Genomic DNA, 22,376 nt, shown 5'->3' on the forward strand with positions numbered 1-22,376 from the left:
CCTCTGCTCTTCCCCAGTAGTATATTGGACACCTTCCAACCTGAGGGGCTCATCTTCCGGCATCATATCTTTTAGCCTTGTGATACGTTCCATGGGTATTCTTGGCAAGAATACTGGAGTGGGTTGCCATTTCCTTCTCCAGTGGACCACATTTTGTCAGAACTCTCTGCCATGACCTGTCCGTCTTGGGTGGCCCTGCATGGCATAGCTTATGGCTTCACTGAGTTACGCAAGCCCCTTCACCACAACAAGGCAGTGATCCATGCTGTGTGCTTTTTGGTTTCAATTTTTGTGAACTGCCCAGAGAGCTTCAGCTATTGGGTGGAAATGAAATGAAATGAACAAACAAACAAACAAATAAATATTGCTCTCATGACCTGCTTGTGCATTTCCTGGAGGCATCTGGTCGGCCAGTGTGGGCCATGCTAGACTAATAGGCTGTTGGTCTGGTTCAGCAAGGCTCTTCTTGTGATCTTAGATCTCTGGAGAACACTTTACAAACTTTTTGAGCCCTTTGCACGATCATGCTTTTCATCTCAAACTGCAAGTCTGTGTGCATATTGTGTGCAATTGCTTTTATGAAACAGTTATTAGAAGGGTTATTACCAGGACATTTACAGAGCAATCCTATGCTCTTTGAAGGAGCACTCTTATGTCGGAGCGCTCCAAAAATCCAGTGCTCTGCCAGCAGATGCCTGGCAAGCAGAAAGAGCGATGGAGGTGATCTTCACCTTTCTGTTCCTTTTTTTACTGGACTGTAGTGGAGTCAGAGAGACAGGGTGGGGGCAGGAGCTGGAAGGCTTCAGGATGTTGCGGATCCTCTGCGCATCCCTGACTCCCCCTTCTCCCTCATTTGCATCCACACCTGAGTTCAGAGCTCTGACCTTGGGTGAGGAAGCCGCCACGGTTCTTTCCATGGCACTGCAGTGGCTGGGGGAAACAATCTCCATTTGAATTTCCCCTTCTGAGGTCATAGCAGTGTCTATGGCCTCGGAGGGGGAACTCCAAAACCTCCTGTGGTCCCTGGAATGCTCTCCCAGGGTCCATAGGATTGTGCCCTGAATTACTGTTGATAAAATGAGGAGGAAGGTGTTGCAAAAAATGTTGTGCATGATATTATTATGTTTTAATTTTTGTAAGCCACTTTGCAGACCCATTTAGGTTGAAAAACAGGAGAGAAATATCTTAAATGAAATAAACAATAGAAGTGTGTTACAAACCTACTTGCTTCATAGATTTATTTCTGTCTTTAGCCAATAACCCAGCATTAAAAAAAGAGAGAAAAGAGGTTGGTATCACATTTCAGTACCATGAAATCAGAAGTTTCCATTTTTAAACCTGTTGTTTTACTCTCCTTTGAAATATCAGGTACAGTGGAATGACCCAGGTGCAAAATATGAAGTCGCTCCGAAGGAAAGGCCTCCTGTTAAACTCCCATTTATGGTTGACCAGAATGGGACTGTTTACGTAATTGAACCACTGGACAGAGAAGAAAAAGACACTGTAAGTATGTGGAAGAGGATACCAGGGGTGGTGGTGGTGGTGGTGGTGATGATGGTGGTGGAGCTGGTGCTGTTATGTTGTACACAACAGCAAACTTAACGATACTACTAAATTATAAAGAACAGTATGACCACAGTAGAGTCCACAAATGTTCTACATTTTGATCCTAATCTAGGGACCATAAGTGGCACAAGGAGGAATGGGTTTGCCCAGGAGCACTCTCCCTTGCCACCATTGTACGCCTCTCTAAAAGTTCCTTCTAGTAGCTGAATAACCATAGTACTAAATAATGCTTTGCTTAGCGGATAGAAGCAGTGGCTCTCTAATGGCCTTAGGATTTGACTAATCAGTTTGGAATGAAAACCCAGTAATAAATATGAAGATGCCAAATTGTTTGGTTAATGGGTACAATAGGAAGGCTAACAGGCTTGAGAAATCATAGCGGAGTCAATTCTGTTGGCATAGTATAGGAAATGGAAGATTTTAGTAATAGCTCTAATCAGTGCAATCTATAGCAAATGAGAACAGTTTTTTGTTTGGCAGAAGCAGCTGTCAGCAGTATTTGTGGAGCACGCTGAGCTAAAAGTGTCAAAAGGAAGAAGCTAGAGTGTTGACTCGCACCTGCTTTTCAGAGCATGTGACTTTAATATTATGCACTCTTTGCTAATGCAGCGGTCTAATCTGAGTTCGAATTTTCACCTTTGCAACCCAGTGGGTCAGCATAACCAGTGTCAAGATTTTAACTGAAACGAATCAATCAGTTTATTGATACACATTGCTTCATACAGAAAATACTATGAACTTGAAGGAAGACATAGTAACACAACTATTTAGAAAATAATATAAATGAAATGGTTTAAGAATGGCATTAGAATTGCATTGACAAAGCAATTAAAGATGCAATCCCATGCATGCTTAGGCAGAAAAAAGTCCTCCAATTCCCAGCATACCCAGCCAGTCATGGCTGGAGGATATTTTTTCTGTCTAAACATGCATAGGATTGTACCCTAAAGCTATTTAAGTCAGAGTCCTAGGTCTGCATTTCCCTCCTAAAACTTCCTCCAGCCCATGCCATATGTTTCCTGGCTATTTTAGAGTATTCCATAAAGATAGGCAAAGTTTATAACTACAAATCTAATGCAGTGGGTCATGGATCTGTTCATCTCCATCAGAGCCAGAACAACAGAAATAAAGTAAATGAATGGAAAAGGGGAAAGGGAGAGGAAAAGCCAAGGGAGATAAAACAATAAGGAGGGAAAATAGAGAGTCGTGGGATGAAGTGTAAAACCTCTTTCCAGAAGTGACCCCTTTTATATTGACCAGAACTGGGACGATATCTTCTCATCATATGCGTCATTTTGCATTTATGTCATTTTGGGACCTGAGTTATGGCCAGACATGAAGGTACATGTGCCCTTAATCTTTCTGAGGGACAGGTCATCTGTGCTTCTTCCATTGTCTTTTCCTTGCTTCATAAGCACATTCCATAATCAGTAGAGGTATGCACTGACCCCCCGATTCAATTTGAATCCCAGTTTGGTGCTTCTGAAAATGGTCTGATTCTGCTTGGACTCATTTGGAGGCCATCTGCTATGACTTGGGTACCAAATCTGAGCTGAGATATGGAAATTCAAGTCTTCATGCCTTTCATTGACTGTCATGGGAAATTTTTTAATATGGCTATCACTGTTTTTGTCAGAATTAGATGATATTTGCAGGCACAGTAGCTTCTTAGGAGGGGATTGTGCCTGCCCAATGTCAGAAAAGTAGGTGCAGGAGTTTGTGCTACACATCTTAATATTTTTTCTTTTAAAAGGAACTGCTGATAACTTTTTTATTTCTTGGCAGAACTGGATGAAATTTTCAGAGATAGTTGCCTCTTCTAAGGGGAGAAGGACTGCCAAGTTTCAGATTAATAGGCACACGGGTTTTTATGCAAGAGCACCTTGACATGTTGAGGGTATCCTAAAGAGGACACATTTATCCCCATACGTTCCTTGTGGACCATTGTTCTGAAAATTCTAGAAAGCCTAGAGATGTCCCTAAGTAAGAACCCTACAAAGCTTTAGAAGGATAGATGGAGTGGTTCATGTGCAAGGGGGGTCCTCAAATTATTTGGGGGAGATTTATTTGCCCCCCCCCCATTGTATGAAAGTGGCACACATCATACAGGTGTCCCCAGGCAAGAAACCTGCAAAGTTTCAGAAGGATAGGTACAGGGGCCAGTGAGCTATGATGATTGAAACCCAGTTTAAGGCCTTTTTCATAGTGAAGTCTGGTGGCACTGGAAGAAAGACCATCTCTCGGTTCCATTCTTGCCCTCCCCCAAAGCACAGTGTTTAGAGCCCCTGGTAAAACAGGCCCTAGCATTAGAAGGTGGAACTGTCAGACACTCAACTGCATTCGCTTCCTCCCCCTCCTCCTCCCTCTCTCCCTGTTCATCTTCGTTTTAGAGAAACAAAACCAAAAGATGTCATTTGGAGGGGAGACAGAATGTCTCTCTCTGAACATAACTCAGCTTCAGTTCTGGTGGCTTCGTAGAAAAGCTCACTTTACCTCAGGAAGTGCCAGAAATTGTCTGAAGGGGCCCAATTTTTCTCAGGCTCTGGGCTTTGTCTGAATCCCTAATAATAAGCATCTTCTCCCAAAATGGTCCAAGTATTTCATCATCTGCAGTGATGTCTCTTGCTGCCCTTTTGGCAACTTGGTAGGTATGAAGCTTTCTTTGTCCCTATCAACAGTCCAGATGCCAAGGCCACACAGTGGCTGTCACTGTGATTCAGCACAAGTTCCAAGCAGCCTGCAGCCCTGCACAAAGCTGAGTCTTCCTCAGTTGTCAACCATCTTACTCTATCATGAGTAAGATGATACACTAGAGCTTGAAGAATCTGGTAGTTCCTTGTGCATAGCAAGACCAGACTGACAATCTTTATTGGGTTCGCATCCATCTCAAGGTGCGGTTCAAAGCATTTAAAGCACTAAATGGTTTGGGAGCAGGATATTAAGAGGGCCCTCATGATCCTGCCCCCCCCCCTTAGGTCTTTAATGCAGGCAGTGCTGGCTCCAGGTTTTGGAGGGCCCTTGGGCCTTCAGTGGGTCCGCTCCCTCAGTTAATTTACCTTCTCAGCACCATTGTCACCAGGTGCTATTGCTCCTCATCCTCTTTTTCAGCATTGCTATCACTTCTTCCTGTGAGCAATTAGACAGTGGCATCTCCTTCTCACCACCTCCCATGTCTGGGCCAGAGAAAGAGGCAGGTGAACAAGCAAGTTGCAGTGGTGAGGAGGAGGAGCAACTCCAGGGGCTCTTATCAGTGGGCCTCTGTTGGGGTGTGGGCCCTTGGTAGGTGCCCAACCATGCCTACCCTTGATGCTGACCCTGGATGGAGGCCCTAGTCCATGTCACTCCACCAGCAGAGATGTGGCTGCTGGTTAGGCCTGGCAGAGCCTTCTTGGTTGTGGTGCCCGGACTGTGGAACTTCCCTCCTCCAGGAGACACATTTGGCTCCATCTACGTTATGCTTTAGTGTTTTGTCAACACCCTGTTCTTCTTTTTTGTATTTTGATAGCATTGTTAGGTTGATTTTTATTTTTGCTGCTGAAATTGCTTTTAATATTTGGTGATTTCAGCTGTTGTTTAATTCCTGTTTATTTGGTTCCTTAGCTAGGATACAAGTATTTCAAAGAAATAAATAAAATGTTGATCTATGGTTTTGTTGTTGATGATCATGTTGTTTTTGAAGGGGGAGGCTTTGGTAATGTATTTTTCATTGCCCTTATACTAAGAGGCAATCCTGTACCCACTTATCTTGGAGTAAGCTACTTTGAACTCAGTGGGACTTACATCTCGGTAGACATGTATAAGTTTGTGCTGTAAGTCAGCTTCTGCTATTACTGCCATTCCTAATTACAATATTCCTGTTTCAGTATTCATTCTTTGTAATTGCGAAAGACGAAAAGGGAATCCCGCTGGATCTCCCGGTGACTGTTACTGTCAAAGTAGAAGACATTAATGATAATCCCCCTGTGTGTGACAAAGCTTTGACTAAATTTGAAGTTCAGGAGAATGAAGCTGCAGGTAAGAAAGCACTACATGAGAAATTTAATGCATAGCTCCTTTGGAAACCAAATAGCTGAAATGAGTGTGAACTTTAGTCACAGTGCCAACTTTTATATAAGCAGAGGCATTACCACTTTGAATTTGGACAGCCACACCTCAAATGCAACTTCAGCCCAGGCATTCATATGGTGCATTGATCCCATGTCTGTCTATACCACTGCCAGTGACAACTGTGGGATCAGTTCTGGCTGTTTGCTCTACATCAGCCTTTCCCAACCTGGTGCCCTCCAGGGGTCAGGTCCAGATTTAATCATACTTAGACCCATTGAAATCAATAGGATGTAAGTTAGTTGTGAATAAGGGAGCAATCCTATGGCCACTAGACACTGTCTAGAGGGCCATAGGATATGCGGTATCCTGGGAACTGACCTTGGAGCCTGCGGTCTGAGGTCAGTTCCCGGAAATCTGACCTCCCCCCTCGTCCACGCTGCCTCCAAGGCACAGCGGAGAAGCCCCATCCTCTGTGCTCACAAGAGGAGCATGAAGCGACTGAAAAGGGGGCGTTCTGGGGCGGGGAGAGCAGAGCTTCACATATGACACATCCTATGTCGTACGGCAGCTTCCTCTCCCAGTTGGCCCCCCTGCCGCCGGACAGCCAAAACCAGCTGTCTAGCGAAAAAGAGCAAGGCAAGAGAGGTGCAGAGGGAATGATCCCCCCATGCCTCTCCTGCCTTGCTTTGGATAGGCGGTCACCTCCGAGGCCGGAGGCGGCCACCTATCTAGTTAGCATTGCACCCTAACTTAAGTCCCATTGATTTCATTGGTTTTACTCTAAGTATGACTAAATCTGGATCCAGCTTCAGGTGTGTTGGGCTGCAACCCCTTTCATTTCCATCCAGCATGGCATTTGTGATCCAACGTATCTGGAGGTTGGGGAAAGCCGCTCTATATACACAAAGGATCATCTTTTATGTTTAATTCATCTCTTCTCCCCACCCGCCATTAGTTGCCTGGGATTGGTCCCTGAAATATTTTTACTACTACTGTAACTTGTTTTATTTTCTATTTGCTTATGTACGACTTGACTAATCTCAACTTCCTATGCCACCACCAGGGAATTTGATAGGAACTCTTCAGGCTTCAGACAGGGACCAGAAAGACACTCTTAACTCCCGCCTGCAGTACGACATTATGGATCAGGCCCCCAAAAACCCTCTAGACAAGATGTTCCGCATTGAATTACTATCTGGGATGGTCCACTTATTCAAAGCTGCATTAAACAAACAGGTAGCCTCTAATTACTCGCTGAAGGTGGAAGTGAAAGACCCAGGTCAGTATATCAAAGCATAAAATTATTATATATATATACACACACACACACACACACTTTTTGAGAGTTTAGAACAAAGTCTGTGCAATGTTTGAGATTTTAAACAGACTTAGTGGGTGCATTGTAAGGAAGGCCTGTCTATATAGAGTTGCTTTTACTGAGTTTTCTGTTGGGTTTTGTTGTAATCTTTTGTTTTAAAGATACATGGAGATGAATCCTTGCTCACAATGGCCATAATGTATTTATCTAGCTCATTAGTACTCCGCTCTTTCTTCAATGAAGTAATGGCAGGATACCTAGTTCTTACCCTGCTTTATCCTCTCAGCAACCATGTAAGTTAGGTTAGGTTGAGAAATATTTGATTGGTTCAAGCTCATCCAATGAGCTTCATGGCCAAGTGGGGATTCCAACCTGGATCTCCCTGCTCCAACTCCAAGAGGACCATCTACTCTACTCTATTTTGCAGAGGGAGCATCTTGTCAGTGATCCCCAGCAAAATAAACAGATCATGCCATTTTGCACTCAGCCTGCACAGGGTAGAAGGGCCATGTTCCTGGTGGTTCCACATGGATCCATGGCTTGACTGGAGTCCACCAGGAAAAGAGCCTTCAGTGTGGTGGCCCCCTTCCTTTTGGAGGTCAGGCAGGTACCAACGTTGTGTTGCTTCTGGCACTTCCTGAAGACATTTTTATTTTGGAAGGCTTTCCTTGAGCAACCACCTGTGGTTTATCAAAACCTGGTTTTATTAGAACTGTTTCTTTTTTAAAATATTAATTATTTTAGCATGGTGCTTTTATTATTTTATCCTATCTGCCGTTCACCACTCCGAAATCTTTGGATGTGGAGTGGCATAAAAATACTGTAAGTAAGTAAGTAAGTAAGTAAGTAAATGTCTGCATAGCAGGCTGACTTGGTTCTAGGCAGGGAAGAAAGGAAGGCTACCCGTGCAGGGACGGATGGACCTCAAAGGAGATGATCAGATATCATAGAACAGCCTTCCCCAGCCTGTTGCTTCCAGATGTGTTGGACTGCAACTAGTGGCCAGTGGCTATGCTAGCTGGGAATTTAGTCATTCCAAAATATCTGAAGGGCACCAGGTTAGGACAGGCTGTCATAGAAGATTGTTCTAAGGGTGGTTCGCATGACCCCTCCATTTACGTTGAAAGAATGTGTGACGGGGCCCACATGAGGCAGCCCCTCCCCAGCTGCTGGCATGTCCAGCGGCCACACTCTCCAATGTCCATGTGTTTGGAGTGCATTGGAAGGGGCTCTGTGCATACATTGATGGGTGAGCAATGCACAGAATTCCTCCATGCGAAGGGGAGACCTGGCCCAATCAGGGTTCCCCCTTGCCTGGATAAATGCTATTTGTGTTCATCAGAAGTTATGCAGAGACTCTGAATGTGTGGGCAGTGTGGATGTGGCCACCGGGCATGTTGACAGAGGGGGCATTGTCTCTGGACATGTTGGTGGCAGAGATGGGGCTAGCCTGCATACTCTGTGACCCCCCCCACTCATTCTTTCAACGTGTGTGGAAGGGGGTAGTGTGAATCCCCTTTTAGCTATACCTGAATAGATAATTTAGTGTCATACTAGATGTGGCAGTAGCCACATCTGTGAATCCCATGACTGGGACTGCGATTCTCATCTTCATTTTTAAAAGCACTCACAGCATTTGTGGATTGCAGGGTTATCCATATTGGATTGAAGGGGGTATCCATATTGGATTGCAGGGTTATCCATATTGGATTGAAGGGGGTATCCATATTGGATTGCAGGGTTATCCATATTGGATTGAAGGGGGTATCCATATTGGATTGTGGGGGGTATGTTAATAGTAACATTGCTTCTAGGATAATGGTTACAGATCCCTAGAGGGTAGTTGTAAGCATTATTCCATTAGCATTATATAAACACTAACTATTATCAGTATTTGCATTCTTATTAATTGCTGTATGACAAGGGTGGGTGACAATTTTTTTCTGTTGAGGGCCGCATGTTGGTGGTGGACAGGGCTGAAGCTAGGACTGGGCAGGGTTAGAGACAAAAGTGGGTGGGTCACCCCACGCTTTTCTCTCTCTTTCTGCCTCTTCCTTCCCGCCCAGCAGGCTGCCGTAGAATGGACAGGTTGTTTTTGTCAGAGGGTTGAAGTGATCGCGTCAGAAGGCTTTTGAAATTAGGCTGAGGGCCTGTTTGCCCACTCCTGCTTTATGGACATTTAAAACATGTTCGAAGTGTTTGGAATGTTTGAGAATCACTGTTCTATCTAGAACGGCTCACATCTGATCCTGTTGCATTCTCTTTCCTGCAGTATTCCGAACAGTGTGTGATGTACAAATAAATGTAATTGATATCAATGATCAGATTCCACTATTTGAGAAATCAGATGTGAGTATTCTTTTAACTTTTTTTTTTTTTTTGGTTTTACACCAGCTAGATATTACAACTCTTAGCAGAAGTGGCCTTAAAACTTTCCCCACACCTACCCCTGTCTTTCTCCTCCTCCTCCTTTTGTTCCCTGCTCTTTCTTTACAGTGACTGTAATGGGATTTGTGGGGAGGACCTCGCCCCGTGCCCTCTTCCTTTCTCACTTGCATGGCTGCCCAGCAAAATTGCCCCTTGCCGCTGCTGTCACTGAAGAGCAGGCAATGAAACAAGGAGGAGAGATATGGGGGGGTGGGGGGGCAACAGTGGGCAGAGGCAGTTTTGTTGGGTGGCACTGTGCAAGAAAGAGAAAGGAAGAGAGAATTGGGGGTGAGCGGTGGACCCTTGCCAGTCGGCGTGCCGAAGGCATGAGCAAAGGAGGAAAAAGAGGCTGAAGTAGTTCAAAGGTAGCTCCCCTCACATCTTTCTCCTCCTCCTTCTCCCCGGTGACTATCTGAATTTTTAAACTTCCATCGCTGCACACCTTGAAGGAGCGCATTCTGTCAGCTGAGTCAAAACAAGAAAAAAGAAACCAGAGGCAGCAGCTCATCCCTCCCACTCCTAATGAAATCCAAGCTCCAACATGCATCCCAAAGTGGCACAGGGCATCTCTACACCAGCCTAAAGTCCTGCATTTAAAACGGGGCTTTCTGCTTCTGTTTTAAATGCAGGATCACCACTGACTCCTTTTACAGGCGCTTCCTTCCCCGCCTTCCCCCTCCTTCTCCCTGTAGCTGAGTCTTCCATATCTTTCATTGATCTCGCTCCTCTTCTTGCCGCTTTAACTCTTTTCATGGAGGAAACTGAAGCGGAGCACAACGGGGTCAACTGATAGCTCATTATCTGCGATCTATTTAAAACCGGAACCAAGGGCATTTAGTGCAGGAGATGCCTTGGAGGTTCACGGCGGGGTCACAGCGTCATGTAAAGAGCCCGCAAACCTCTGTGAATGAGCAATCTCAATTGCAGGATAAAAGCTCGGTATGAAGGAGCCCACAGCTACGGTCACGCGACCTTTCAATCTCCTCCTACTCCTCTCCCAGTTAAAACACTTATCAATTTTGTGTGGCACTCAGTTGTGTAATAAACACGATGGATACTGCACCATATTCATTAGCATGTGCCTCAGTGGAAATGATTGCATTTTGAAGGTATACTGCCACAACGCTGACTCATACACAGAAGGGGTTCTCGTGTAGTTTTCCCCCAATTCCCTGTCATAACGTTTAGGAGTACTAGCCACGTGATGCAGCATTATTACTTTGGTAGTATTCCCACACACCACACACTTGGATGATGAGGAGACTCACAGCGTGATGATGCTATATATGTTATGTGGCAAGTATTAAATGTTAAGGGGAAAAGGAGAGAGCTCATCGCAGGTATGCCGTTTTAAGTGGCATCGCCATGGCAGACATAACATGTAGCTCAATTGAGGTCTGAATTGAGGCTGATCAAGCTACGCACTACATCAGACAAATTGACAGCCCCAGGCAGCTGTTGCCTGTCTAAGTACACACAGTGGCACATATACAAATGGCCATTGCTAGAATTAAAGCTATGCTTATAAAATACTGGTTTTAGTGAAGAGAAAGCAGGAATGCATATTGGAATAGTTCATGTTAGTTGATGCTGACTGTACAAGCTGCATGTGGCATTTACTAAGGCAAGTAATCAGCGGTGCAGCAAAATAGGTTTAGGCCCTGGACGTAATGGTTTTCCAAGTTTGGGTAGTGGCGGCTTTGGGCAGCCATGTTGTGAAGCACACAATTAACATGTATCTTCTCCCCCACTGCATGCTTCTCCCCCCACTGCATGCTTTACCATTGCTTCTACATTCCTGACATGCGGTGAGCAGCATCATCAGTACTGGTGGACTGCAGGGCATGTGCATGCTGACCCACGTGCTGACATCAGGCCTTGTTGCCAGTGCCCACTTCATCTGCCACTCCCTGGACTTCCATTTGGGCTCCCCCTCGGGTCCACCCATAGCAGCACCACTGCAAGGAAGCCAAAAATAGGCCTGGGTGGACATTTTCTGAAGCTGTCCGATTAATGCAGGAACAATTGATGACGATACTGAGCTACTATGTACAAATACCTCCAATTACTAAATAGATAGGAATGACTCCATGGTCTTTTAAATGCTCCTTCCTTCCTTTCTTCCTTCCTTCTTTTAATTTCATTTCTTCTTTCTCTTTTTAGTATGGCCCTCTGGTTCTTCCAGAAGACAAACCAGTAGGAACAGTAATAATGGAAATTCAAGCCACAGATGCTGATGAGCCATTCACTGGAAGCTCTGAAATTGTGTACTCAATCAAAAAAGGAGACCCAAATAATACTTTTGCAATAGCAACAGATCCGAAAACCAACAGAGGATATGTTACCATTAGTAAGGTGAGTAAATGTTGCTTTTATTAAGAGATCGTGAGCAAAAAGGCTTAATGGATATTCGGGTCCCCTATGGCAAGGCTAAGACTTGTGTCACATTAGTTGGAAAAGCCGTAGCTGAGCGCTAGAGCCCCTGCTTTGCATGCAGAAGGTCCTAGGTTCACTCCCTGGCATCTCCAGGTAGGACCGGAAGAAATCCTGCCTGTGGAGCCACTGCCAGCTAGCGTTGACTATGCTGGGCTAGATGGACCAACGGCCTGACTCAGTATAAGGCAGCTTCTGGTGTTCCTAGCTGTACAAACTTGGCTGTCCACTGAGATCACCTGAGGAAGCTCTCCATGGGTACCCCCACCTGTTGAGGTTAAGCGGGTACTGCGTGAAGGCTGGCCCTTCTCTGTAGTGGCACCCTGGCTGTAGAATGCTCTTGTGCACCTGGTACCCATTCTTTTAAACTGTGCAGCAAAATTCAATGCATGTTTACTTAGAATTAAGTTCCACTATATTCAGTGGGGCTCCCTAGTATGTGTGCTTAAAATTGCAGCCTTACAGCACAATCCTATGTATGTCTATTCAGAAGTAAGCCCCACTGAATTCAATGGGGCTTACTCCATTGTGTGCACACTCCATTAAGTGTGCACAGGTTTGCAGCCTAAGGCACCAAGCCAAAAAAAAATTATTAAACCATACCTTTTCAACAGGATTTGAGTTTGTTTTCCTGTTGACAGCTTTTCCTGTTGTTCTTCAAGGTTTTAATGCTGTTCTTATACAGTCTTAATTGCTATTTTGTGTTCATTCTCGTTGTGTGTCTATGTGTGTATTTTATTTTGTTCTCTAATTTTGATTATCTTGTTTTGTTTTGCTGTGTTAGCTGTCTTGAAGCTATGTGTAATAAGGTGGGATAAAAAAAATAATTAAATTCAGTAACCTAGTACATGGACAGAACCTACACATCACGGTCCAGCAAGAGAAGTCAAGTATCTGCTTGATTGCTCAGAGTAGAAGTAATGGCTGGCAGAGCTTGTATGGATAGGGAAGAGGAAAAGAATTGTGCACTACTCCGATATCTCTCAATGTGGAGCGGATAATAAATTTTATAATAAAAAATAATAAATAAACAAAGCAGGGATGCAGGTCTTAGTTTGTACCAGTGCTCGAGATCAGCCACCCCCACAAGTTTTTCAGTAGTTATCTTTAAGATAATGCTAATAATAATGGCTCTTAGGATGTACAGAGTGAATTTTCCTCCATACTCACTACCCACAAACAACCCCCATACTTCAGGGGTTAGAGAGAAAGTTTCAAGGCAAAGGGTTTAACTATTTAGGCCATTTGTACATCTCCAGGCAAGAGGAAATGCATCACCAAAAAGGAGGACACCGATTTGCGTAAAAATTGTAGATGCTAATTTATAGATGCAACATCAGAAATAATGACTGTGACTTAAATAGAAATACATCTCACTGTAGTGTGGGAGACTGTGACCAGGTGACCTGTGTACCTGGTACTCAGTCTGGTGTCCCAAGTGCTAACTGTGGATGTACAATTCAAGTCTCCGCTTTCCCTTTTTATGGGCTTTTCTCTTTAAAGGGGGCCTGGGCTGGGCAGCCCTTCAAATAGAGGGCTGTCCTCTGTAAAGCAGAACACATGGCTACCCTAGGTGAGACTTTCGAGAGCATTTGACCCCCACATAGGGCCAGCTCCCAAGTTTTTGAGGGCCTTCGGGCAAGAAACCCTCGATGGGCCCCCTCCCTCAGCGAGCCTACCTTCTCACCACCATTGTCACCAGCTGCTATTGCTCCTCATTCTCTTTCTCATCACTGCTACCTCTTGCTTGCTTGGCAGGCAGAGAGCAGGTAGGCAGTGGCATCTGCTGCTCCCCTTTTTCACCACCATGGTTATCTGGACCAGATTGAGAGGCAGGTGAACAAGCAGGTTGCATGGTGAAGAGGAGAAGCAACTCCGGGGGTTCTTGTTAGGGGGCCGTGCTGGGGTGTGGGCCCTTGGCAGGTGCCCGACCATGCCTACCGTTGATGTTGGCTTGCCGCCACATGTATGTATGTGTTTTAAAAAATGAAGCACTACAGGGATGAGAGACCTTAAAAAAAAACATCCATTCAGGGAGAGAAGCACACTTTTCCAGGTGGTCTGTTGCTATAGGCCTGTGTCAGGAAGAGAAGTTATTTGCTCATGGGACTTAAAGGGGTACCGGCTGGAGCTCCACTAGGGCTTCTATTCCTCACACGGCCTTGTTCCCCTCCTGCTTTCCTAGGTTCTCGATTTTGAAACAATGCCAGTGTATGACCTTACAATCACTGCCACAAATCCCGAACCTCTCGTGCCTGGAAAACAGTATAATTCAAGCTCTGTGGCCTACTTGACAGTGAATGTTACAGATGTGGATGAAGCCCCAGTTTTCCTCAGAACTGTTTATATAGCGGATAGGCATGAAAATGTTAGTGTAGGTAACTTGGTGACGACAGCGATGGCCTTTGATCCTGAGGGAGCCCAGATAAGGTAAAGACAACATCTATTTATTTATATATTACATTTCTATATTGCCCCAGTGGAGGCTGGTGGCTCTGATTTTGGTGGGGCTGTGAATCCATTCTGGGTTTCATTCAGAACCAGTCAGAACTTTGAATAAGCTATCCAAGGTGCTGAGCCCATTTTGGGGGTAGGGTTTGGCACCTTAGATAGCCCCTTTGGACTTCTGGCTGGTTCTGACTGAAATCCAGAATGGATTTGTAGCCCCACTGAAATCAGAGCCACCAGCCTCCACTGTACTGCCCCCCCCCCCCCCTTCAGCTTACTCAGCATCAAACTAGTCTTGGCACTAATCACATCTTTGGTTCTCTTCCTTGAGATTCTCCTGCTCTTTTCTTTAAAACAGTAACCACAGGGTGTGGAGAACAATCCAAATTGGGGCCATAGAACTGGAGATTTTTTTAAATAACGTTTCTGTTTTCCTGAACCTCTTGTGGCTGGAAATTGCAGATACTTAACCAGCTCTCTCTCCCCCTCTACCCTCTGTCTCATTGACCTTGTTTGCATGTCACAGCAGCAAAACATGGGTTAATTAACCCACAATCTGTGGGGATGTGTGGAGTGTGTGGGCCATTTCCAATGGAATTAGCAACCTACAATTGCTCTGTTTGTAGGTTGTTAGTGTGATGTCCAAACCTGGACACTCTGGGTTGTTTATGTGTTAAACAAACCAGAGTTAACCTGTGGTTTGTTGTTGGGTCAATTCTGGGTTGTTTAACTTCCAACCAGCGTGTCTGGGTTTGGTCATCATGATAACAACTTAAGAATGGGGCATTGGTAGATTGTGCGTCCCCACAAATCATGCGTTAATTTACCCATGATTTGCTGCTGTGATGTGTGAACTGCCTCATTCTCTCTAAATTTAAACTGCAAAATGCTACAAATTATTATTTTATCCCCTTTGGCTAGCTGGACAGTGTCATTTCTAAAACTTGGATATTACATTCCAAAAGCTGGAGATACATGCCCAGTTATCGGGAACATTTACTATTAGTTCCTATTGATGAAGCATCAACCAATCATCCTGGATTATTAGCAAGCTGTCAGCCTCACAATGGATAATCTCCCATCATCTATAACACCAAGGAAGGAGTATGCTTCCTTCCCCTCTCCTTCCTGTGGTTGTTCCAAGTGTGCGGATCAGACATAGCCCTCTTTGGAATCCACACTCCTATGTGAATTCTATAAGGTGGCTTGAGTGCTGCCTTTTCACCTTTCCGATCTAGCTACTTGGAGGGGCCAGAAAGCACAGCAGTTGCCACATGGGCTGAAATGGGAATGCCTCTTGGAGCGTTGATACATGATGATGTACTGTCCCTCACAGGGACATTGAAAAGGGAAAAAAGATAGCTGCCCCATTTAATAATATGAAATTGACACAGACCACATTTAGACCAGTCCAGCCCTAGTGGGGAAGGGAATGAGTGAACAGGGTTGTGCTGCCCAGACAGCAGTACTGCTCACAGCAGACAGATAGAGGTACATACTATCAACCAGTGGAGGCTGATGGTAACTCCGTTAAGAGTTCTGACCGGTTCTGACTGAAACCAGGAGCAGATGCCCTGCCCCACTGACCTTGGTGTCACCTGCTATCAACAAAAACACACCCAGCTTTATTAAAAAGCTGGTGTCTTACGTCGTGATCTTTTTCTTCCAAAGGTACACGCTGAAGGACAACAACAGGAACTGGCTGCGAATTGACCCCTTGAACGGCACGATATATACTGCTGCCCCCTTGGATCGGGAAGCCGAACGTACCTACAGCGTGCAAATTGTGGCAACAGAGCAAAGTAAGCAAATGAAATGCTCCACCCAGCACCCAGCATGAGGGCCAGCTCAAGGTTGGAGGCAGGCCAGGGCAAAGTGCCCTTGGGTGGGCCCCTTCTTACACTGGTGTCCCGCCCTCCCGGCCCCATGGCTGATGGCCACGGCAGGCCGCTCCGAGCCGCCTTTTAAAATGCCCCACTGTACTCCAGATTGATGCTATGCTACACCCTTTGGGCAATTTAAAATGGCAGCTTGCAGCCGCCTAGAGAGCACAGGGCAGGCATCAGTGCTGGTGGGCTCTACCGGGGCATAGAGGGCCCAGCAGCTGCCTCCAGGTATTGGCACCAAGCCTGGCTTTTACCTATGTAGATAGTTGGGTATTTATGATTCTCAAAGTCAAGAATCCTCACACCTTGTGAGGAAGGGCAGGATATCAATCAATCAATCAACCAATCAAATAATAATTAAAGAAGACATGTTGCATATAATGGGGACTATGGATGAGTCCAAATCCCCGTCTCTCTCTCTTTTTTTCTCAACACGAACTAGCAATCTGTTAGCCATTATTTTCAATGCAGAGAAGCTGTCCCAAATTTATACAGAACATAAAACAACTGCTGCTCCCAAGTGCAGCCACTGCCATTCCACAAACCTTTGGTATACAGAATACCTCCCTAGTTGTGCAGTCTGCCCTTAGCACCATTCTCCTCCATTGGGTCAACTAGCCAGATCACCCAGCATTAAGTGCACAGGAATATGAGGTGACAAGTTCTGGAAGATCATTCTGTGCTCTGTTCTAATCAACAGCTAGAGCAGCTCAGAGCTCCACAGCCAAGCTGATACTGAACCTAAAAGATGTGAATGATAACCCTCCAAGGCTAGCAAAGGAAGCTGTGTTCTTCTGCCACCCTCTGAAAGGAAACGAAAGAGCCCAGATTGAAGTCACTGATCCGGATGAGTATGCGTATATTCCAAGATTCACTTATTCCCTCATGGGTGGGGACACAATACAGAACAACTGGAATGTTTCGAAAGTTGACGGTAAGTTTTTGATGAGTCTGGTGCCAAATGCAGTCTCCATACAGAGCTATCCATTTTCAGATGCAGCTCTATAGCCTCCATACCTTTGGGTATTTTTTGATATTATTATTATTATTATTATTATTAAATTTATTAATCGCCCATCTGGCTGGTCACCCAGCCACTCTGGGCGATGTACAACATACAATAAAACAGTTTAAAACAATAAAATTCTACAGTAAAAACATTTTCTAAAATACCCTAACCCACCCCAAATGCCTGCCTGAACAACCACGTTTTTAATGCACGACGGAAGCTCATTAAAGAGGGGGCATGGCAGAGTTCCCTAGGGAGGGAGTTCCACAGAGTGGGGGCCACCACAGAAAAGGCCTCTCCCTCGTCCCCACCAGTCTAGCTGTCCTGGCTGATGGGACAGAGAGAAGGCCATCCGAGGCTGATCTTGTTAAGCGGCCTATCTGGTGCTGCTGGAGGTGCTCCTTAAGATAGGCTGGGCTGGAACCATATAAGGTTTTAAAGGTCAAAACCAACACCTTGAATTTGGCCCGGAAAACAACTGGTAACCAGTGCAACTCCTTCAGCACTGGAGTGATGTGATCTCGCCGGCGGCTGCCTTTAATCAGGCGAGTCGCTGCGTTCTGTACCAGCTGCAGCTTCCGAACCGTCTTCAAGGGTAACCCCATGTAGAGTGCATTACAGTAGTCTAAACGAGAGGAGACCAGGGCATGTACTACTGATGTGAGTAGATGGTCGGGAAGGAAGGGGTACAGCTGCCGTATCAGATGGAGTTGATACAGCGCTGTCCGGCTCACAGCTGACACCTGAGCCTCCATGGACAGCTGGGAGTCCAAAATGTCCCCCAGGCTGCGGACCTGGTCTTTCAAGGGTAGCCGTACCCCATTCAACACCAGGTCAACATCCCCCAGCCTCCTCTTGTCTCCCACCAAAAGTACCTCGGTCTTGTCAGGGTTCAGCTTCAGCTTATTCCTCCCCATCCAGCCACTCACCGTCTCCAGAATTTGGACAGGGATTCTACGGCCAACCTTGGTGAAGATTTGAATGAGAGGTAGAGCTGCGTGTCATCCGCATATTGATGACACCGCACCCCAAACCTCCTGATGATAGCCCCCAGCGGCTTCACATAGATATTAAATAGCATCGGGGAGAGGATGGAACCCTGTGGCACCCCACAAGTGAGTGGCCACGGGTCTGAAACCTCCTCTCCCAGTGCTACCCTCTGGTACCTGCCGGAGAGGAAGGACCGGAACCACCGCAATACGGTGTCTCCAATGCCCAACCCCTCCAGGCGGTCCAGGAGGATACCGTGGTCAACGGTATCAAAAGCCGCTGAGAGGTTGAGGAGAACAAGGAAGGAGCATTCACCCCTATCCAGAGCCCTCCTCATATCATCTACCAAGGCCGTTTCTGTCCCATGCCCAAGCCTGAAGCCCTACTGAAATGGGTCTAGATAATCAGTTTCTTCCAAGCATACCTTCAACTGCATCGCCACCACCCGCTCAATCACCTTTCCTAAAAATGGCCGATTTGAGACTGGGCGAAAGTTGTTCAAAACTTGAGGATCCAAGGAGGGCTTCTTTAAGAGCGGTCTTATCACTGCCTCCTTGAGGGCTGATGGCATCACTCCCTCCTCAAGGGAGGTGTTCACCACTGCCCTGATCCCCTCACCCAGTCTCTCTCTGCAGCCCATAATGAGCCACGATGGGCAAGGATCAAAGAAGTAATTTTTTACTTCTCCTTTGCAACAGGGGTGCAGAACCTCAGGACCTTGGGCCAAATCTGGCCCACCTACGACTCCAGCCTGGCCTGCCTGCCTGCCTTCCTTCCTTCTCCCTCCCTCCCTCCCCCTCTCCTTCCTACAGTTGTTCCATTGAGCACAAATTAAGTATTAAACAGAGGCTTACATTTCTCCCATTCAAATATTATTCTTATTTTTATTTTAATTTGTATTGATTATTATTATTATTAATACTAATTTATTTCATTTCTTTACCACTCAGTACCAAAGCAGTCTGGACAGTTCACAACAATTCACAAAATCACAAACCACAGACTCAACATAATAAAATACAGCTATACAAAACTTAAAACAATTTAAACAGCGAAAAACAACTTCAATAAAATACTAGACCTGTTCAAGACAGCTGACATAAACGCCCCCATCATATGCCATTAAATGCCTGGGAGTAGAGGGTGGTCTTAACCTGGTGCTGAAAAGATGACAGTGTTGGTGCCAGGCAGGCAACAGGGAATTCGAGCAGGAGACATTGGTTATAAGAATATCTGCAGACTTTTTTTATAACCCCTTGAAGAAAGCCTCAAAATACGAAAAGAGGCCAAAATGTGTCAGGCTTCCCATTAATTAAATCTTTGCATCCTGAGATGTTTCTTTCCTTTTTTGAGCCTAGACAGAGTTGCTAACCCCTGCGATATAGGATATAGAACTGGCATAATGTGCTGTAAAGGTTTGGCCCCTGCAAACAGTTGGGCTGCTGTATTCTGTACCAACTGGAGCTTCCAAAGGCTGCCTCACATATAGCAAATTAGAATGGTCTAGTCTGGATGTAACCAGACTGAACCACATGCCCGCAAATGTGTGAAGGGCTGATTCAGAGCTCCAAGAAGATTCAGGTTTCTGATCTGGATGAGCATTCACACTATCTGTGGCCAGGCTGATGCTGCAATTGTTTTTGATTCCCCCACCCGCTGCCCCAATCACAAAGCCACAAATCAGATCTGGGTGGGAGAGGGAGGACAATACAGAAAAAACACTGAACCGCAATGATCTGGTTACCATGTTGTCTGGATTCTCCACAAACATTGAGTGAATGAAGGATGCCAGTTCCAAAGAAAAGGGCTAGCATGGAAGCAATCTGAATCTGTGAACAAAAGTATAATGAATCCATCCAAGTAAAACACACAAAACAATACAGGTATAAGATATACAAGTGGATCTCAAAGTGGAGATTGTGTGGCTGCAGCTGAGATTCAGCTGATGCAGGTAGGCAACTTGTGGCCCTCTAGATGTTTTCACCTATAACTCCCATGATCCCTCACCATTGGCTATGCTGGCTAGGGCTGATGAAAGGTGTAGGCCAAAACAGCTGGAGGGCCCCAAGTAGAGATGTATGAGAATTTTGTTTTTGCTCGCAAAATGTGCAGGCGTGGCCTGTTCGAAGCAGTGTCTGCCGAAAATATTCACAAATTGTCAAACACACACATGCGCTCATCTTGTTCCTGATTCCCAGTTTGATATGCACAAATTTCCTAATTTGTGCAAATTTTCTCCATGGACTGAAGATCTCCACTTCGATCTATGGAGGAAAGTTGTGTAATATTAGGAAATGTGTGCAAATCCCTCATTCAATTGCTGCTCAATTTGTGCAAGTTTCCCATTCATGAAGAGTGAGCAGCAATCACAAACATGAAGAGGTACAGGGCACAAGACAAGCAAAGAGACGATGTTCGGAGAACCCTGCTGATCTTGAACATCGCTCGTTCGCCCATCCCTAGCCAGAAGTTGCCTATCCCTGATAATGGGCACAACGCAGCCAAAGTCCCACTGATTTCCATTTCAGAGTTAAACACAAGCTTAAATCTGCCCTATTAAAATCAAGGAGACAATGAATATCTTATCATTTGCTTGGATTGTACCCAATGAGTGCAGAGTTTATATCTTTTCCATTATCAGCATTATCAGCAGCAGCATCGTCATTGTCTTCACCATCCCATTTTTTTCTGTTAAAAATGCATACTTTATCGATCCACTATTTGTACTGACAGGCAGACATGCTTACATTTTCCCGAAGAACATTAATCTTGAAGAGAAAGTCTATGTGATTCCAATTAAAATTAATGACAATGGACGGCCGCCTATGGAAGGAATCGTCAATCTGACAGGTATAGTGAAAATTGCATTCATGCTCTTCTTTTTTTAAGAAATCACGTTACATGACAATTTTATTTTCTCTAACTCCTGGAAATGTGCCTTTTGTCCACAGTGAACCTGTGCAAGTGTGTAGAGGAAAGATGCCTCAAGGAAATTGAACACATCAATTATTTACCAACAGTGGCGATGGCAGTTGGCATCTTGACTGGTGTACTCGCAGTGATCGGTGAGTGGTTATTTATTAGTATTATTATTAATTTAAATTTGTTAGGCCCCTTTCTAAAAAAAAAAGAAGACTCAAGACTTTTTAAAGACTTACAACAAAATGAATACACAAATTTAAAAAAAAAATTTAAAAGAGCAAAAAAACATTATTGATAAAATATGGCAATCCTAAAAAAACTAAAATGTCAGTAACAGCCATAATTCAACTGATGCATTAAGAAGCCCATCATATACCGCTGAATGCCTGGGAATAGTGGGAAGTCTTAACCTGGTGCTGAAAAGATGATAATGTCAGTGCCAGGCAGAACTCGCTGGGAAAGAAGGATGGTTTAAATAGGATCGTTATTGACTACTAGGGATTGTACTAGAAGCAGAGCCCCCCGCCCCCAATTGTCCTTTTATGGATTAGCTGATAACTGCCGGATGGATAAGGTAGCATCAGAGTTTCCAAAGTTAAGATACTACTACACTGAATGGTACTTGCAACTAAGAAGAGGAGGTGTTTAGACAATTATGTAGCCACTTGGTATGCCTTGCACCAATTCTGCTACCTTAACTCACCCTTACACATTATTTTATTATTAAATACATTTTTTTAATCTCATCCTTCCTCCAAGGAGCTCAAGTCTGAGTATGTGGCTCTCCCCTCTTTTAACCTCACAACAACCCTGTGAGGAAGGTTAGAGCAGAGTGGGCTGAAGGTAGATTGGAATCTACTGATAGGTTTCAGGGTGATTTGCAGTAGATCAGCAAGGATTTCTGACTCCCAGATTATTGCTGTTTGCCCGTCTCCATATGTGTCTGTGTTAATCAAATCCGGCTTTAAAGGCGATTAAAAAAAAGAAGAACCAACTTTTGTAAAGCTTCCCTGCCTGGTTGGTTAGAGAGTACTCTTGCTTACCACTAGAAACCAGGCAAGTTCCTGTGTGCAAACTTTTTACCTTTTTACTGTTTGGAATAGTCGCATCCTTTCGGCAAGCAGAAGAGCTTGCCAGCAGCAGCAACAGCCCATAGTTAAACTATGGAATCGCTACCACAAGATGTAGTGATTGCCACCAATTTGGATGGTTTTACAAGGGGGTTAGACAAATTCCTGGAGGAGGAGGCTATCAATGGCTCCTAGTCATGATGGATATGTGCTATGTACACCAGTTGCTGGGGAACATGGGTAGGAGGGTGCTGTTGCAC

The 22,376-nt window shown here is 45.0% G+C and overlaps 2 protein-coding genes across 3 annotated transcripts in view; one reads left to right on the top strand and one right to left on the bottom strand.

The window, feature by feature from the left end:
* PDP1 (pyruvate dehydrogenase phosphatase catalytic subunit 1) overlaps positions 1-22,376 on the bottom strand; it is a 163,114-nt gene that overhangs the window by 52,498 nt on the left and 88,240 nt on the right. The gene's annotated exons all lie outside the window — the stretch shown is intronic.
* Positions 1-22,376, top strand: part of CDH17 (cadherin 17) — a 52,254-nt gene that overhangs the window by 22,225 nt on the left and 7,653 nt on the right. For both annotated transcript variants that reach the window (XM_084849127.1, XM_084849128.1), the window contains exons 8-17: positions 1,369-1,503; positions 5,430-5,580; positions 6,677-6,892; positions 9,204-9,280; positions 11,522-11,713; positions 13,977-14,221; positions 15,911-16,041; positions 16,826-17,059; positions 20,858-20,974; positions 21,076-21,189. In XM_084849127.1, the coding sequence (XP_084705253.1) occupies positions 1,369-1,503; positions 5,430-5,580; positions 6,677-6,892; positions 9,204-9,280; positions 11,522-11,713; positions 13,977-14,221; positions 15,911-16,041; positions 16,826-17,059; positions 20,858-20,974; positions 21,076-21,189 (1,612 nt within the window). The remainder of the gene's footprint in view (positions 1-1,368; positions 1,504-5,429; positions 5,581-6,676; positions 6,893-9,203; positions 9,281-11,521; positions 11,714-13,976; positions 14,222-15,910; positions 16,042-16,825; positions 17,060-20,857; positions 20,975-21,075; positions 21,190-22,376) is intronic.

Source organism: Heloderma suspectum, chromosome 4 (genome assembly GCF_057233095.1).
Source record: "Heloderma suspectum isolate Gila_16-S chromosome 4, 16-S_ref, whole genome shotgun sequence".
NCBI lineage: Eukaryota > Metazoa > Chordata > Lepidosauria > Squamata > Helodermatidae > Heloderma > Heloderma suspectum.